This window comes from Cheilinus undulatus, linkage group 17 (genome assembly GCF_018320785.1).
Source record: "Cheilinus undulatus linkage group 17, ASM1832078v1, whole genome shotgun sequence".
In the NCBI taxonomy this organism is placed as follows: Eukaryota; Metazoa; Chordata; class Actinopteri; order Labriformes; family Labridae; genus Cheilinus; species Cheilinus undulatus.
In genome coordinates this window covers 20,864,707-20,884,430 of record NC_054881.1, presented here as the reverse complement: position 1 = coordinate 20,884,430, position 19,724 = coordinate 20,864,707, and the positions used below count along the sequence as shown (strand labels likewise).

Sequence of the window (19,724 nt, the reverse complement as noted above, 5' to 3'; positions counted from 1 at the left end):
TTCAATGCAGTTCAGTTTATTAATTCAATGCAAAATACAGATAAATATGAAAGTTACAGTAAAAATTAGCCTCACAGTCAAAGCACAACACAGCATTAAAAATGCATGCTTGATTTCATCAGTGCATAAAATTATCTCTTATAACACCAGCAAATTCCATCATATAAATTTGGCACTGATGAAAGACTACATGCTGTAACAGAATAATATAGATTTCCTGCAATCATATTTCATGTTCATAAGGTCGCTTGATGAATTAAAAATAAAATTTGTTTGTTTCCATAAGGATAAAAACATGTACATAAACATGAGTTTGTGGGTTGTGCCCATGTCTGCCTCATAGACCAAAAAGAAAAAAATAATACATGAAATTATAAGATATTCAATAAAAGCTGATTTTTGTGCGTGTATTTTAGTACAAAAAGGTGAAGTCATGAAAAGAGATTCCAAAGCAGACAGAACACCGGTGTATTAGAAGTTTAAGCCTGGAGATAAAGTGTTAGCGTCACACAGTGAAGACCAGGTGTCCAGACAGGTAGCTTTTGCTGCTCAAGCTGCTGCTCCCATCTATGGCCTCCACCCACACTCTGTCTCCCGCCTTCAACAGCATCACCGTGTCCCCTGATGCCAAATGGCGACCTCCCTGATAAGTGTGGTAACTGTTCAGTACCACCCTGTTGTTACGCCACAGGTCATGCTCACTACGCCGTTGTAGGATATGCAGACAAAGCTGAACTGGTAGACACCGGGGATGACACATGTAAACATACCAGACTCTGGGCTGTAATGGTTCTGTTCGTTGTAGATGATTTGATGGAAATGGATGATTCTGTCTGAGGTGGAGATGTACTTGCCCAGGAGAACAGAGAAGGCAGATTTTGGCTGTGAAGCATTAAGGTTGAGTGATGTTGGTCCAGGGGGACCTCTGGGCCCTGGGGGTCCTACTCAACCTGCAGAGATACACAAGTTCAGATTCATTAAACAATCTGTTTAAAATCATGGTATATGGTTTTTACTGACATTATGGTCTCACATTATTGTCTTTGGATCAGCTTTAATCATAAACATTTCAATGTTTCACTTGTCAAGAACTTTGATGTTTATGAAGCATCCAACATCATGGTGATCTCTGTTTTCTATATTTTACTGTTTTATATTTCATCTTTATTTTATCTTTTACTCATTGTAATTATCACCAGGTTTCATTTCTATGAAAATCTTACCATACAAGTCCTTGTAATACACTTCATTTATTGGTTGCATCTTTCACTGGCATGTGCAACACTGTGTACATGTGGATTGTTGATGCTATTGTTCTTATATGTTATAATATGCAGACAAATTTCCCTAAGGGGACAACAAAGTGTATCATAACATATTACTGCTACTGACACCTACCTAACAGCAGTGATAGTGGGCACCAAAATTAAATATAATAGAAATAATCTATCTTTAGATAGAGTTTAGGGGTAAGGAAGAGGATTAGATATTAGATATAGATATAGAGAAGATATACTAAAGCAGAATATTGTTAAAAACAGTGAGCATTTGAGAAGATACAGTAGAAAATGAATAAAGAGGTATGAAAGCAATCTTTAAAATAAGTACCTTGTTGTCCTTGAGGGCCTGGAGGACCTCTTGGTCCTCTTGGTCCGCGGATTCCGAGTCCATCACAGTCTGTTCATTTAGAAAAGGTCAAGTTAAAACCTGTACAAATAAGTTTTTCCAACAATGTTCTTGTTTTACAACACCACTTTCACCGGGGCTACAAAATGTTAAGTTCAAAGGGTGTTTCGTGATTTAAATGTGCACTTTTTTCAGAAAGTGTGGCTACATTGTGCTCTTAAAATGTGAAACTACTGTTAGTATTTAAAACCGACCTTTGCTGCACTGACTTCATTACAGCTACCACCCGAGTCTGCAAGATTAAACACCACACATGAAGAACGGTTTCCGTACAAGTGGGTTAGAGAAGAAATAAAACACACGAGGTTAAACAGTGGGTGACAAATGATTGTGAAAATGGTGCCGCCCCCCCTGCCCTGAGGTCAAAGAGTCTGGTGCTGTGCTGTTTCACCTGAACACCCCTCCCTCCAGGCCGACAGGTCCAGTCTCGTAATGCTGGAACAGCTAACAAGTGGGTTCCTCTGTGTAATCACACTGAGAATGGATGTGATTCCAGTGTTGCAAAGAGTCTGGTGCTGTGCTGTTTCACCTGAACACCTCTCCCTCCAGGCCAACAGGTTCAGTGTCTTAATTTTGGAACAGCTAACAAGTCGGTTCCTGCGTGTAATCAAACTGAACGGGTCCTGGGTAATGGATGTGATTCCAGTGTTGTCACAAATGATCCCTGATAATGAAGCCCTGGACAGAGCTCTTCTCTGACGTGCGGTGAAAACGTCGGGATTCTCGTACCAAAGTCTGATTCAAACAAGAGGAGCAGGGACAAAGAAAACATAGTGAGGCTTTATTAGAAATGCATTTATTTTTGAGGTTGTGTTTTAGTGTGCAGCTAGCATTTATTTAACACCTCAGTCAAAATGTGTTCACTTTTTGAACAGAACTGAATTTTATTTTACAGCATGATGTTGTATTGGGCAGAACTAGTCAAAGTCAGTTGACCAGTGCTTCAAAGACCATGTTTCCAATACATGTATACTAACCTGTCACCTTGGCGGATCTTCTTGAACTGTTGTGCAATGAGGCAGGCAAACAGAGGTCCAACACGGCCACCCTCCACAAACGGCTCTGCCACGCCACCCAGCCAGATATCAATGTTTTCAGGTGTACCATAGAGCTGCAGCAGCCTTCTGGCCAGGTCAGTGTTGTTCAGGACCTGAGCAAGCTCTTCCTGGTTACTGGGTGCAGACAGGCCACAGAATCGGCGCCACGCATTGTAGCCTTCAAGAGTTAAAAAAAAAAAAAAGAAAAGAAAAAGCAGCGTGGTTGAGGACTGAAAGAAGAGCTTTAAAATTCAAAATTCAAAAAGCAGAGCACTCAGAGAGAGCGAGAGATACCAGGCAGGCCATGGTCGCGTCCTCTTTCCATGTTGAGAGAGCCCAGGTCCAGAGCCAGATGCTGCACAAACTGGAACAACCTTTCTCTTAGGGCGTCCACCATCATGTGATCCTGAGTGTTCAGTTTAGCAGGGTGGCCAACCAAACCACGGAGCAGGGGGTCAATACCACCTGGAGGTAAAGACAGGAAATAAAATTAGGGTGACAATTTACAGTAATGACTTGGAAACTTTTCTTTGGATAACTCACCCTCAAAGATAACTCTCCAGGGGGTGAAGAAGGCTTCAAACAGGGGGACGCTGGGGAACTGAGGGTGCTCCCCGTAATCTGCATCGAGACGAGACAGAAGTGGCTGGACGGCCACGTGGGCAAAGCGGTAAGCTGCTGTTGCAAAGACGTTGGCGATGCTGGGGTCAACATTGGGATCGTAGCCAGGGTAGCTACCAAGCAGAGTATGCATTGCTTGGTCGCCTACAATGTGAGGCAGGTAGTCCCTGAACACAAACACCTGAGAGAGAGAAAGACCTTGGTATCCTCAGTCAAAGACAGAAGGGTGTATGACACCCTCAAACAGATAATGACTCTCAGGAGTACCTACCTGTGTGTAGGCACCCATGATCTTGCGGGCCTCTTGGTAGAGGGTCTCGCTGTCCCAGTGTGGGTTTAAGCTCTTCAGCTGACCAGCCAGGCGGTTATGCTCTCGCATGAACAGTGTGTGAAGGGAAGCCAGAGCGATGTTCTCATTAGCACGGACGTCACCTAACAGGCAGATTTAAACAGTTAATCAAAGATCATTTCTGTTTCTGATTCACATCTTCAGCATCAATTCTGTGTTCAAGATTGCCTTTTATCTCCTCTCTGACATATTCATTGTGCAACTACATGAACCAAAACATGAGCCCTGACCCATCACAAATACAAAAATACCCTTCAAACTGACTATATCTAAAGATTATAAGCCAGATATAAGTGATTCTTTATAACATACCAGGTCATTTCATTATAGTTTTTTTAATTGTTTTCTTTTTATTTAGGCACTCAAAATTCTTATTAGTACTCTGACTGCTTAATACTGGTCTAAGAAGCATTGAACATATCTATAACTCTTTATAACTAAGTGCAGTTGCATGATGCTTTACCTGCAATAAAACAGGGCACCTCTCTGGCGTTGGAGTCATTGGTGACTCTTTTGCGAGTAGCGCACATGTTCATTTCCATCGAGTGGAATGGCAGCAGCTCACGCCCATTATCTCTGAACTCTGTGTTCACGCGCAGCAGGCCATCATCACTGCTCAGGTTGCGAAGATTCAAGGCGAGACTCTCCTCAGAGCCGTACACCTGGCCGAGATCCAGGAAGGCTGTCAGAGCGTTGATCTGCTCCCTCTTTTCAGGTTCTCCACCAAAGTTGTATGCCGAGAATCCTGTTCCACAAACTGGGGCGGATCGGAAGGAAGGGAAACAGCTTTCTGGACCGGTGGGCAGGCGGGGGTCACCAGGAGGGATCTGTACATTGCAGTGAGTCAAAGGTTACAGGTATAATCTTTAGAGGAAAGCAACACAATATATTGAGATTTGATCTGTCACACCAACCGGGATGGGGATGCATGGCTCAGTTTTCTCGCAGCTTTCTTCACAGTTGATCCCGTTGCTGAAGGAGACGATGCTCGGGGAGAATGGTGTGAAGGTGACATCGTGGTCGTTCCACTGCCCAAACAAGGTCACCATGTGAGAGAATTCTCCATCACTGACCACACCGGCATCTGTTGTGGCTAGGATGTTATTTGACACCTGTCGCACCTGAAGAAAGGAAAGAAATGTTTTAATTTTGAATAATTATGTTAGCTAAAGCAAATGTGAGGGATTTATGGGCCGTACCAGTGGGAGCATGAAGTTGTTGAAGGTTCTGTTTGGGTTCCAGGCCTTCGGTTCGGAGATGCCATCATCATATTCAGCAGGAAGCCAGCGGTTGAAGGGGGTGTTGGAAGCTCCCCAGCGAGGGTTTTTCCTAAAAGCAAGTAAGAGATGACAAAGTTTAGAAATGCAGCTTGAGAAAACAAAATCAAACCCCAATTTCAGCTTGGGAAACTATACATACATTTTCTCTCTACATATATACAACACATTGCTGTTTTGAAAGGCTACGAGACAAAAAGTTGATAGTGTAGATGATGTGTAGCACTAAAATGTACTTTAAACCTGAGGTATGTAAAAAAATTAAAGTGTTTCATATATCAAATAGCTTTATAGAAGTTAGAATACAGGAGCAATTCTATTAAAATAAAAATATCTCTTTCTCTTACACGTTGTTGCAGACGCTGGTGGCTGTGCGATACTTGTTAATGTTTGGTGTGGTGCGACACTCTGGAAAAGTGACCCGAGCTGCACATCCGGTTATTTCAACTAGCTTCTTCAGGTCTTCTTTTGTGAGCAAATCTACAAAAAACACAAAAGACATCTTTCAAGGACTAACAATGCACACGCATGTCTGACAACTTTCTTTGTCTAGTCCTTAACATTACTTTGAAGTGATCGCATTGACCACATTATGACACCAGAAGCCCTACACCTCTGAGCCTGAACCAAGAATGGGGCAAGGTTGTCACAAAAAACTTTATAGTGACTGTGGTTTTCTGCGCTGTCTTTGTTTGGTTGCTGCGTGTCTTACCTGTTGCGTTGAGGGAGCGTTTGTGAATGTGTGGTGACCTCTCATGCAGCAGACGGAGGGTCTGTGCCATGTAGTCTGCAGATCTCACAGCCATTCGAGTGCCAGCGCAAGGCTGCTTGAGGAGGCGGAGGGCATCTTGGGGATGCACAATTTCCTTGCGGACTCGTCTCAGACTCCTGAAGGAGAAAAAGTCACACAATTAAAAAACAGAAAGTATTTGAAATTTCTCTTTCAACCAGTAAGCTACAGATTTACATTAATAAATGACAACATTTTAGTACATTTCTACCCTGAATATTCTCCCTTTATGCTTTGCTAAGTTGTGTTCATATTGTAACAGAATCTCCTGATTTCTAATTTTGAATTCATATTTTATGCTGCATACAATACAAATCACTGTCTTTCTTTACAAAACTCACAGACATACTCTGACTTTCATATTAAGGAATCTCTGGGAAAACTATCCTTCAATGCATTTGTCCATCTTTCAAACACAAACATACATAACAAGGGAAACTCACTCTTCTCTGGAGTACTTGTATGCATTATCCACCAATGTCTTTGCATCCTCAAAACACTGCTGAACCAGACTACTGCTGAAATATTGTCCTGCAAAAAAGGATAAACACTCCATAAATGTGACAGAATAAACCAGGCCAGTGCTGTGAAACAATCTGGCACAAATTTAGATAAACATGAAAATTGTTCCTAAAGATGTACCTGCTGGTTTGGAGTAAACGTGCACCAGGGAGACGCCCAGCACAAAGAGAACAGAGAGATGCATCTCTAAAACAAAAAAAGAGATGTAAAAAGATGAACCAAGTGCAAAAAGACTGACATAAATATACATCTTTAAGGACCATATAACATAAAAATATCAAATTATCTTGTTACCTGTGTGTCAAAGCTGTGAAGATTTTAGATGCTTTCAGAGATCAGGTGTCAGTGATGCTGTGTCTCACCCCGTTGCTCCTTTTATTCTGTCTGAGGCCGTGAGGCCTCGCCCAGAGAGGTGTCCAGGTGAAGGTACTGTCAGTAAAGAACAGGTGTTATCACTTGTTATTAACAACCAAAGAAAGTGAAAGAAAATGCCCAAAGAAAATGTAACCTAGAGTACTGTAGATAAAGCATTGAGCAACATGCCAAAGCAACCATAAATTGATGGTAACCTCTCAAATATTAAAATGTAATCATTGCTAATTTTTTCCCCTGTTATTTCAGTAAAAAGCCATTTAAATATGAAATATATTCTGATGGGTTAAAGGAGCATTAAAGAAAATTCAAGATATTTTGTACCTCTTTAATACTGAGAGTTCAAGGATGAGACAATTATGACATTTTCTTGTTCTTTTTTTTCACTTGTTTACTGATGTTGACATGTTGTGGCTCCTGACCTTCAGTATTACCACACAGAAACTGAAGATCTAGAGTCTTCTTTAAAAAGAGGAAGGTATTGACATCTCCTCATTGTGATAGTGATTGAATACTGAGCAGTCAATGTTTAAAAAAGAGTTTACCAGTTTTAAAATGAGTTCTGGAGTTCCAGTCAGTGCCTCATTAAATTTACCTCAGGGAAATAAAAAAATGGGCAGAGTTTCTGAACAACAGCAGAGCAATAAGGAAAAATTTAAGACAAGAAATTCAATCGTGCCTTGAAACTGTAAGTTTGTCTTTGGGTGCAGCTGCTGTAAATGTACACAATAGCTTTTCTCTGGAACGTAAAATGGTCACTAATAACAAACAAGGCAGAGTGGTTTGACAAGTTCATCAGTCCATGAAATGTATTCCTCAGTGACTAGCACGCAAAGGAGATTACTGCATCACTGGTCATGTTGTTTTTTAAAGACAAATATGATAGCAGAAAAATTCAGAATACATTCAAAATAAAGGCAGAACATTAACACTACAGGAAAACAAATGGTCTAGCTTTGATTTTGGAACAGAAACTCACAGCACCACTGTGTTTACATTTCAGGCCTTGGACTTGTTGATAGATGTAGAAGGAAACTTCCAGATGCCATCAATCCAACTTCAGCACAAAGTGCTCAAATCTTTCAGTACCTCTAGTTTTAGTTAACAAAAACTCAAAAACATGTTAGCCTTGTTTTAGCCCATAAAAAGTCGTCACATTTTAAGCTTAACTTTAAGTCCAAGCATCGATTCTCTTGCCTGAATCTGGTACCAAATGATGGTAGTGTGTTCTGTGCGGCCTGCCAAACCTGGGGTCCCTGCTTTCTAAAGCTGAGAGGCAAAAGGGATAAAAATGCTTTGTTTTTTTGACAGATTTACCCACAGAGGTGAAATATCACGTATTTTGAATGTGGGACTACAATTAAATTCCATTTGATTCTAGTTTTAGTCATCTTTACGAGAACAAAACTCACTTTTAGTCAGCTTTAGTCATCAAAAATCTATTTTTGGTTAGTCTTAGCCTAGTTTTTCACAGGGAAAGAAAGGTTGTCAACAATAATTAGTTATAGTTTTAGTCGAAAAATCAACACGACTTAAAATTACATTGATATTTCCAGAGACACTATTAAGACTCAAATGGTGCATTTCTCTTGCATCTGAACATGAATACAAATCACAAATTTGTCCGGGATATGATGACTTCTGTCCTATTAAAACCTCCTTGACTGCAAAACTGGGAAATGTGTCAAAAGATGCACGGATGAAGCAAATCTAGGGTATGATTTACCTAAAAACTTTGCAGTTTTCAGTCTGGTTAAAGTCTTGTTTGAAAGAAAGCAGTCACCATGACAAGCTTGCTGAAAATTTTAGAGGAAGTATATGAAATGGAAAAGACTCATATTATTGGAGAGTTTAACAATTAACCACCCCTTACACCCATCCTACCCCTAACATCGTTTGTCCATGTCTATGTGTTCCTGTAAAGCGTCCTTGGGTTTCTTGAAAGGCGCTATATAAATTCAAGATATTATTATTATTATTATTATTATTATTATTGTTAATTAAAATAAAAAAAATTGAAGAAATGGCCTGCATGTAAGACATTTCTATTGATGTATTTCAAGCTGAAAAAAGGAGAGATACCCCAGTAAAAGTAAACCCATTTGGTTATTTGTTGGTTTGTATGCTTCTCTTTTCTGAAACAGTAATTCCAGTATTAAAGTAAGTATGTTTTCATGCACACTAAGAAATGATCATTATGTGATTTCAAGAGTTGCCTGATCTCTCAAGTAATGATCCAGCTCACCGTATACTGGGTGCCCAGGACCCAGTGGGCTGGTCCAGACACTGGGGGTGACCACGTGCATCATGGAGGGGGCAGCTGGGGGGATACCTGGAGAGATGGAGCATGGTATCCAGTATTCATTACTGTTAAACTTTCCAAAAAATGTCCTGCGGTATTACTGACAGGAGTTTAAGAACCACATAGAGCCACTTGCTGGCACGCACAGGCAGGTGTTGCAGCACATCCAATGGTGGTTGAGTCTAAAGAAAGATTTAAAACAATAAGGATGTTTATTACAGGGGTGCTGGAAGTAATTTATAGATGCATCATTTCACACTTAACAGGTAGGCTGGGTTACACCAGAACAGAGCATCTTCCTCTCTCTCTCTGAAATAGTTCATGCACTCTCCTTCCCCCATGGTAAGAGTAAATAAAAGAAATAGTGCTGCACAATGATTATTGGACAGGATCAATTAATGTAAAGTAATGCTTCCTATGCTTTTAAAAATATAAAGATTAGCTGTTGGTATTACTTATTTTTGCATCAATAGTGTGTTGCATGGGAAGCCCACAAAAATATACTAAAAGAACTATTCAGACCTAAAACTTTAGTCCTTAAAACACACTTTAAAGTTTTAACAAACGTTAGTTCTAAGAACACAATTTATAACTTATGGAAGGAGGATGAATTAGAACAGACTTACACAAATCTAATTACATCTAGCCTAAAACTCCAAAAACAAATTGGTACATAAGGCTGATATTTACTTCCAGGCAGTTACAAGCTCGACAAAATATGAAATATGAATCACCTTCATCTCTAGACAGGGGGAAAACAGAATGGTGAAATACTTGAAGTGTTTACAAAAATTTGAGTGCAGATTATAGGAAACGAAACAACCGAGACAGTCAGATTCAGGGCCTGTTGATGAGATCCTGGTCAAGGGGACAGTGACATAGCCTGGTTCCTGACATCACCAGGTAAGTCAGGGAAATAAAGCTGTTCAAGAGATCATGGGAAAAGGTCTGAATCGCAGTAATGCATTACTAAAGTGTTTGTAAATAAAATCCACTCATTACTGGCATGTTTCCCTGCATGCACGTTCAGACCTCTGCAGATGATCCAGAAGGCAGCAGCACGTCTGGTCTTCAACCAACCCCAGACAGCTCATGTCACTCCTCTTTCCATCTCTCTACACACGCTTCCATGATGCAGCTCGCATCAAATTCAAAACTCTAATCATAGCTTACAAAGCAGTAACTAAAATGGCTCCTGTTAACCTGGAATCCCTCATCCAGGTCTACACTCCTTCTCACCCGCCAGCAAAAGGCGTCTGGTACTTCCAGCACATCAGGGCTCTAAGTCAATAGCTTGACTCTTCTCTTCTGTTGTCCCTTGATAGTGGAATGAATTACTCAACTCCATTTGATCTGCAGGGTCCCTATCTATTTTCATGAGAAAGCTTAAGACCCAGCTCTTTAGAGAACACAATGCACTTAGCTAGACTCTCCTCCACTGTTGTCCCCAGTGGTTGAATGAGTCTCCCAACTACAGTTGGCTCGCGCTGTCCTGCTCTACTTCTGGAGATTTGCCCAGCTCTTTGTGGGGACCCTGCACTTGGTATTTTGGTCATTATGTCCTCATTGATGGTGATGATGAGAGGTCTCCCATTGATTATTGTTTTTTTTTCATTGCTGATGTTTATTGAAAAAATCTTTTATACACCATGTGCATTGCATTAACACTGCATGGCAGCACCTACATCCAAATGGACTTGAAGCACTTTATGGCACTTACTGATGTTGTTTTTTCTTGTCTAGATCTTTGCTTGTGTTGTACTTTTTTTGAATGTTTGTCCAAAGCGACGTACTAAATGACACTGTAACATTAAATCATATTTATCATTTATTGATGGCCTGATGTTTCTCAACAGGGCTGACATTGGTTGATAGTAAAGATGTCCCGATCCCGATCACATGTATCGGATCGGGGCCGATCCAAAGCATTTTAATTGATCGGCGATCGGCAATTTGATCCGATCAGCCCAGCCGATCTCTACGTCAGTTGCCGTAAATGGAGCATAATTTACGACAGGTCGTAAATGCGCCAGTAACAACAGAGCAGCGGTAGCATATTAGCTTTCATGTGCTAAAAATGTCAGCGGTGTGGAAAAACTTAAAACTTGAGAGCGAAAACAATCCAACGACCACATGCAGCATCTGTAACACGACCGTTTCACGGAGTGGCAGCAGCAGAGCTGCGTTTAAAACTACAAATTTGATCCGTCATCTCCGATCAAAACATGCAACATAAAACAGCGACTTTACAAGAGCAACATGCAGCTTCACCGAAGCAACACATTCTGGATTTTAAAAGAACAGACAAGTACCCTCGAGGGAGCGATAAGGCAAAGAGGATAACAGAAAAAGTGGTCGAATTCATCACTTTGGTCAACCAGCCCGTCTCCGTGGTGGAGAATTTGGACCCATGCTGTGCCCTGCCGTCTCTACATTACATTAGTGACACTGATTTACTGGAGCTGTACAACAAAGTACGCGACAGCATACTAGAGAAAAGCAACTTCACTGCAGCTCTGATGTTTGCCCCATGTCACTGCTGAGCATCTGAGGGAAGAAAAGGGAGGGGAAGTGATGTAGTAGCTCTGGTTGCACTTTAGAAATTGCACTGTAATTACAAGAGTGCCTTGTATTTGGGTTTTATTCCAGTGTTAATGTTTTGGTTTACATCTCAGAATAAGCTGCCACATTTTAAAAAGGATTGTTGTTTTGAATCTGTGTGATTCATCTGTTTTTGATCCTATTCAAGTTAAACTGTTTACACCACTATAAAGTGGAGTTGGGATGTTTTTAATTCATTCTTTGGTTCAGTTTTTTTGTTGTGACTAATAGAGTCAAGTTAACTTTTAAGTGATATTATAATATTTAACATTCATTTATTGAATTCATATGTTATTGTGACTATTGACTCTGTTACACCACCTCTAAGTGAACCTGTGGTTACTTGAATTCACTTTTTGACTGCTCAGGTCATTCAGCAGACCACTTTAAGTGGATTTTGATTGTCTTATTGAATAATAAACACTGCACTAAGTGAATATGTAAATTTATTTTTTGACAGATAATTACAGTGAAACAGCTATTACACCATTCTGAGCAGAAATGTGATTTTATTTTTTTTACAACAGTATTGGCTGTACTGAGTTAAATGGAATAAGTTTGAGATGTCTAGTAGTAACAATTGAAACTGTAATCTAGGTCATTATGAGTATCAGATCAGGACTCAGTATCGGCTGATATTCAAAATTAAAAGACCGGATCAGGATTGGAGGCCAAAAATGCTGATCGGGACAACCCTAGTTGATAGCAATACTCTAGCATTGTACTGGTGCGTGTCTGCAACAAAATAAAACCTCTGCACTGTTTAATTTTAGAATAAAAAAGGTTTGTTAATTAAAACACATATTTCTATTATATCTGTTTTATTTATCTGTTTTATTTTACTAGCAAAACCTCATTGAGATCAATAATCTCCTTTACAAGATTGTCCTGGCCAAGAAAGGCAGCAGCACAATGAACAGAGTTACAGACATGAAATATAACAGTTATAAACACAGATCTAACCAATCCCAAATCACAGAGCACAAAGTCATTGGTCAAAACATCTACAACTCGAAGCATCATCCTCCAATGCCTTCAATCTACCTTTAAAAAGATTTAAAGACTATTGTGATTATTTCCTTGCAGAAAAAATGTTAAATTTATTTTCTACTGAAAATGGAATTTTCTGTTTATCTTCTATTTCAGCTCAAAGTCAAGTTTGTCTGTAGTTAACAAAATGTGAGGTTGTCTTTCAAACAGAAAATGATTTGGCTTGTATCATGCTCAGGGAAGTTGCACCACTCCTGCCCAGTTCTCTGTGAAGGAAGTCAAAAAAGCAGAAATTAGCTGAAACATGGCAGAAACATTACTCAATGCCAGACTTCAGCAAGCAATCACATCTCTGCACTGTTTTTTTTTTCTTTCTTTGAATAAGGCTGCCTCTAGTTTTAAGTATTTGACAGGAGCCTGCTGCTGCATGTGGGTAACTCAGCTATTAGCTGTTACGCAAAAAGTTGTGCACATCCATTAGAACATTTTCAAAAGTATTTTTGGATACAAACATATGGGATTTTTGCATGACTCAACAATGCCTCACAGTTTTGTTGTTGTTAGTATAATCCCCCTCAGTCAAGGAAGCAGAGCTGTCTTTGAGTCATCATGTCATTTATGATGACAATAAATCAGTGTACAGAGTTGAACAGAACAGGCCTAACCTTCTCTGTGAACAGGAAATAACACACTTGGAAACAATAAAGTCAAAGTATCTCTTGTTACTAGACTTGTTAGGTTATAAGAAGTTTCCAACATGCAGGAAGTGACATTTTATAGATACCTTAAACTGAAGAAGCTCAAACATGTTCTAAAGTCTAAAATCTGTATTAAAATGAGGAAACATCAAAAACATTAAGGGTCATATAGTCTCTTTGACAGCTTTTAAAATAGTTTTATGCACTAACATGACCTGAGCTTAGGGTCAAAAACTTGAAAGAGTTTTCTAAGTCTTGCTTTCAAGAGTCTTGCCACACAAAAAGTACGTTTGAGGAACAAAAGGTCACATCTTGACTTTTGTTCAAAAAATAGTTTCCTTCTTTTCAGACAAATGCAAAATACCATTTAGACAGGAACCAGTGAAAACTGAAGAGAGTCTGAACATAAAAAAATCACCCTAAAACCTCTTGTTTAAAATGTTTTCCTCAAAATTAAATTAAAAGAAGAACTTCTCAACACACACTTCCCCAGGCTGCACTTCACCCACCTGTCTTTAGATCCTGCTTCTGATTTAGATTTCCAACCCAATATAACCAAGTTTTCCTTGTGTTTCTTTTTTATTTGATTAAGTTTGGGGATTTTTATTTTTGTTGTTGAAGCAGAGCAATAGAAAGGTTATTGGATTTAGTTGTGTTATTAATGAAGAATTAGGAATTAATAGTTGACTTCATTTTCATAACCAAGATCTGTGTGTGTAAATTGAACTGGTGTTGCATGATTGTGTGTACAGATCTGCAACTTATTAAACATTAAATAATATAATATATATATAATATATAATAAAAAACACTGGCATGTTTTACAGAGTGACCCAGCCCTAAAGCAGATCTGTGAACAACCCCCTCTCATCTCGTTTAGAAGAGCCCGCTCCCTTAGAGATAGACTGGTCCACACAACAACACAACCCCCTCACAAAGCCACCTGGCTGCCTGCTCCTCCCTCTGGTTTTTACAGGTGTGGTCACTGCGCTCATTGCTCAAACTCCTCTGATACCAAACACTTCTGTCACCCCCGAACGGGTAAAAGATTTCCCATAAACATGCTCAAATGTCCCTGCAGTATGGTTTATATCGGTCAGACTAAACGTCCCCTCAAAGCACGCATAGCAGAACACAAAGCAGCCATCCGCAACAACAATATGGACTACGCAATAGCACGACATTACAAACAGGTAAATCACGGCTCCGCTGCGACCCTCCGCTTCTGGGGCATTGAGAAAATCTCTCCCTCCCTGAGGGGTGGTGACATTGTCAACAAGCTCCTCAGGAGGGAGGCATTTTGGATATACACCCTTAACACAGTTGAACCATTTGGACTGAATGAAGAACTTAGCCTTTCATGTTTTTTGTAATATGTGGATTTGTTACGCTCAGTATGTTACATTTTACCGTCTACATTGTCGGTCTATGTATTTTGTAAATATTGTATACTTGTATATATTTGTTGTGAAATATGTTCACATATTCCTGTTTGGAATAGATAGTTTGACATGAGTGCTGTCACAGTATTGGTCCACTGTGGGCTGACGTCCCACCTCAAACAACCAATCAGTGTAGTAACTCTTTATTCAGGAGGGGATTTAAGGTCTTCAAACAACACCAGTACTGTTTGACTCTGATGAAGACGCAGTGCGCGTCGAAACGTTAGTCCTCTGCACCTGATTAAACGTCCTCAAGTGATTCGTGTGCTCCAGTTTCTTCATTGGGTTTACCTGGTTTACCCACTGAAACACCTCTGATTGTTGCTGGTCCTTTTGTGAGCACTGACCTCCACGAGTGGAGGGGTTGAAGCGCAAGAGACTCTCTCACCATTAAATAATATGTGTTACAGTCAGTCTGCAATTGTGCATCCAGATTTTATTTTAAATGGGTTGTGGTTATTTTTGCAGAGATACACTGGTTTTTAACATTTGGGTCGATAGCGATGATTAAAAGAGACTTAAATCTTTTCTTGCTTCTTCCATCTAGTTTGACATCCTAGCCTAACGTAAATGAAACATATCTTGATGCTGACCAATAGGAGAGCATTTTCTCCATATCTTCATACTGTCAAGACTACCACATTGACATTAGACGATTAACTGCAAAAATCTTTATCCCTCTTGAAACCTGCTTTTTACATACAGTGAAGGCAGCACGGCTAGCTAACTGGGCTAATTTCTTGACATGTTACCACATTTGTACCTCAAGCTCTGTTTGCAGATAGGATGTCCATATTGTCCTTTTCTTGAGATACAGCTCATTCATAGAGTATTCAGACCCCTCTTCACTTTTTTCAGTGATTTTATTAATCTACACTCATACCTCCATCATGACAAAGTGAAAGCAGCCAAGCAGGCTCCAATCTCCACACAGGATCTCTAGAGCTCAGTCAGAGTGATGATCGGGTTCATGGTCACCTCTCTTACTAAGGCTCTTAGTAACCGGCTCTTTGAGGAGATTGTGACAAATTGGTGGATTCCATTCAAGGTGTTGAAACATCTTAGCAAAGGTCAAGAGAAATGGAACCTGAGTTTAATTTCACGTGTTTTGCAAAGGGTCTGAATATTTATGTCAATGTGATATTTCACTTTTTTTATTCTTAACGAGATTAATGAAAATACAAATGATTTATTTCAACTGTAGCATCTGGCTTCAACATAACCAAAGAAATAAAATGAGGGAGTGTAAATACTTTCTGAATGCACTGTAAGGAGAGTCTTGGTGACATCACTAAAAGCCCTTCTGTTGCAGCTTTGACTGACACACTTTGACCTAGGAACTCACACACAGTCAGGAAGACAGTAATGACAGCATGTCATGATTTATCAGGATCACACTAGCTGTGCTGCCAGTTTCTTGGCCAAGACAGGATAAGATATTTGTTGCATAGTCTGACAATGGTGCCATTGCACAAGACAAAAAACTAAAACAAAAACAAAACACGTGGTCCAGTAGTGATAGAAAAGGCCTCTTTTCTGATTCAGCAAGTCTTTAGATCCCAGCAATTAATTCACTGGAAACAGGAAATACTCACTGGCTACTGATACCTGATCATACAAAATTATTTGCAGATGGCTGATGTTTGTTGACAGGGCTGATATCGGCTGATACAGATGTTAAACTGATGTACTGGTGCATCCATTGATTTTGGTGGATTTGTACTTCTAAGCATGAAGTGCTTTTTTGATTTATAGTACAGATCTTTATTTGTAAAACCTTGTAAAACAGATTTTTCTAAAGTTTTATAACCCTGCGATGTTTTAACTGTGATCTGCCAAGGGACTGTAGATGTAAATTAGCTTTAAGCTCATTCTATTACAATATATCAAATGACACTTGTGACCTCCACATCTCTCCAAGAGTGAGCACCTAAGCTGTACACTAGTGCACGTTTGAAAACAGAATAATGTTGGCTTATTGAAGTAAATATCCCACCTCCGATGCTAAAATTACGTAGAAGAGAAGCCTGTTTTTAAAAACAGTAACAGACGTAGAGAAGTTTACTACAACTTAGAAATATGTGTGGAATACGAGGATATGATGCTGATGCTGGGCAGTCAGGTTACACTCCACGTACAGAGGCTAGTGTTTTCCATGCAAGCAGCCCAGATTTGAGTCTGGCTTTTGTGTCTCCTTTTCTTTGGTGAAATATCTTCATGAATGAACAGATTCTTGCGGATTCTGTCTCCCCTTTTTTTGGGCCAGGAGGAAACAGAGATGAGCGGGATGTCAAAGTGAATTCATAACTCAAACCCTGAATAACAAGGGAGAAACTCAGGCAGCAAGAATAAAAACAAGTTGTCATGGAAATACGCCAGCCATTATTTCCAGACAGCTTTTGTGACGCCAGGCACCCATCACTCATCAGCTCAAGGACACAATGGCAGAAAGTTCTATTGTCTGTCTTGTCATCACCTCGAGTTTGTTTTTTACTTCCCTTTAGGTTGGATCACAGGCCCTTAAGCTTACATGCTCAACAGGAAGTACAGGTCTATGTTGTAAAGTGTGAACACAATGGACATCAAAGCGGTAAAGTCAGGATCAATCCTGGGTTAGTATTAATATACTGTGTATTTAATTACTGGCATAAACGCAGTCATCCAAGGACTACTGCTAAGGTTTAGATTACTGGAACTGACACAGTTTCACAATGATAAACTGAGGATCATAAAGATAAGCTGAGAGACAAGTTCAGGAAACTTTTTAAAACTAGATCATTAATCACCAATTAGGACACGCATAGTGAATATGTAGGTCAAATGCATTTTCATAGTGAATCAACACAACTGATCCAAATAAATAAGCAAGATACACACAGTTTTACACAATGATATATGCTAGAACTGACTCTAAAACTACAGGGTAAAAAGGGGAAAACTCTTATCTTCCTAAAAAATAAATTACCTAAACATAATACCCTGATGTAATATATTATACAGGAGAAACAGGAAATTTTAAAAATTAAAAATAAACACACCTCGTAAACACTGTCTACACCGGTGAGCATGACCAAAGCAAATCTAACTGTTTGGCAGAAACGGCAAACTTTTCAGGGAACTTATTTCGAAAAAAAGAAAAACAATAAAGTTCTAGTCTGGCAGTGAAGTCATTGTGAGTCGTATTCAGCAGTTCCATAAAGTTTAATGCTCACCTTATCTCAATTTCTGCTGTTATCACACTATAAAAATTTTAAACTGCAACAAAATTCTTGTAAAAATCAAACAACAAAGAATGTTTCAAGATCACAGGCCTTCTATCCTAAAACAATGTATGCAAACCCACACTCACTGTCTTAACTGCACAAATATGTTCTCAACACAATAAAAGTTTGCTTTAATACATTTGCAATTAGACAGAGCTCTCTTAAACCAGCTCTTAGCTAAAAATATTTTAAGCTTTGATACTTTTAAGTGCTTTCAATTATTAGAATGATGGAGATCCTTTTTATTGAAATCATGTCGGAATCTAAAAGTACCGAAAGGAATACACATATTTGACAACATTAATTATTGGTCTAATTTTAAACTATGAAAATTTGCAAGTTGGGATGCAAATGCTCACTTTTGTTTTAGGTTTTACATGGGAAAACTTAGTTTTGGTATTTAATCAGGGAGATTCAAGCTGTATAGATTGTTTGAGTTAAAGTAAGAATTAGAACAATTTCATTGTTGTGGATGGCAAACAATCAAAGTTTGCCTCCTTCCCTGCTTTAGAACACAGATAGCTTCCTCTTACTGTGTGTTTGCTGGAGGTAGATCATCCTGGAGTGAAATACATTCAGTGCTTGCCATTTACTTTCACTGTGCAAGTTTATCTTCTTATTGCTTTCATCTTTTAGCAATGGCAGAATAATTCCCAAAGGCTGCAGCATATTTGAAGACCTTACGAGGCTAACTTTCTCAGCTACAAAGCTGCAAGGAGAGTTCACATCTCCACTATTACAAATATATTACCTAGACCACAGCTTGAGCTGCATTTATCCACCCTTATCCCTGGCACTTGCCTTCATCTTGCTAAAATCTTCATTTGTTTCAATGATCATGGTGAGGAAGAATTAGACATCCTCAAAGCCTTGAATGATATCAAAAGGACATGAGGTCAAAATTCAAAATCCACAAGCTGCTGTGTTCAGTTTAACAATTTGTTATTGAAAATAATCAGTGCTCCTGTTCTGAAATGTGTCATTATTTAAATCAAATTCATCAGGAATATTTGTACTTATTTGCACAACAGCATTTGGTAGTCACTGATGAAGGCTGCAGGATTATCTACAACACTGATAAGCATGCTATTTGTTTGTGACTGAATCCATAAATTGCATTGTGGGGGATTCTCCCTGCTGACAAAGTCAGTAAAGTTCTGATTGTCGATGGTTGTAAAGATTTTCTTGACAGAAGAGATTGAGAGATAACATGGTAAATATTTCTGATCAGAAATGCAGCTGTGTGGGGGAACACCGTATACATTTTACTCTATTTTCATTTCATCAATCATTAATTGTTCTTTATTAACAGTACGTTATTAAAAGTATAATATTTACCTGCTCTTTTGTTCAGTTCCCTGAGACAACATTTGTCATGAATTGATTAAATTTATTATTGAATGAACTGATTGATTGATTTTTTGCATGTTGCCTTTACTAGTATAATGAAGGATGATAGGAACTAAATTTATAAGGAGGAGTTGGGAGGGTTCTGAGTAAATGTTTCAGAAAGAACGCCACAGAAAAATTGAAGTTGCAGGAGAAGTTGGATGGTAATAAGTGCTAGGACTGCAGGATTAGGAAAAAAAATCTTAATCATGATTAATGCTGGGCTTACACCAAAAGATTGTCACAGTCACAGACTGAAAACTGAAAGTCTTTAGTAAATTTTAGGAGTCTTACTGGAGTCATGGCGCACTCCCGTCATCTCTATCGTTAAGTTTAAGGTGGTAATCTGTGCTGTTTTATATCTGTCTTTTCCTAGTCTTGGACT

General features: G+C 39.2%; 1 protein-coding gene and 1 long non-coding RNA gene across 3 annotated transcripts; both read right to left on the bottom strand.

Annotated features, from left to right (window-relative positions):
* LOC121525556 lies at positions 1 to 2,135 on the bottom strand. Of its 2 annotated transcripts, XR_005993230.1 has the most exons (4): positions 2,078 to 2,135; positions 1,881 to 1,918; positions 1,609 to 1,677; positions 1 to 950 (listed from the first exon to the last, which is right to left on the bottom strand). It is a non-coding gene; the product is annotated as an uncharacterized LOC121525556 (long non-coding RNA). The 2 variants fall into 2 exon arrangements; XR_005993229.1 differs by having other exon boundaries at positions 1,881 to 2,110.
* A 20-nt stretch (positions 2,136 to 2,155) lies between these two features.
* LOC121525263 (eosinophil peroxidase-like) lies at positions 2,156 to 8,982 on the bottom strand. Its single transcript, XM_041811157.1, has 15 exons — positions 8,900 to 8,982; positions 6,577 to 6,711; positions 6,403 to 6,468; positions 6,204 to 6,291; positions 5,683 to 5,858; positions 5,318 to 5,450; positions 4,893 to 5,022; positions 4,608 to 4,814; positions 4,157 to 4,520; positions 3,616 to 3,776; positions 3,267 to 3,525; positions 3,018 to 3,188; positions 2,664 to 2,901; positions 2,216 to 2,421; positions 2,156 to 2,160 (listed from the first exon to the last, which is right to left on the bottom strand). The coding sequence occupies exons 3-15, from the start codon at positions 6,464 to 6,466 to the stop codon at positions 2,156 to 2,158; spliced, it is 2,202 nt and encodes a 733-aa protein (XP_041667091.1). The 5' UTR covers positions 6,467 to 6,468; positions 6,577 to 6,711; positions 8,900 to 8,982.
* Between the last annotated feature and the right edge of the window lie 10,742 nt (positions 8,983 to 19,724).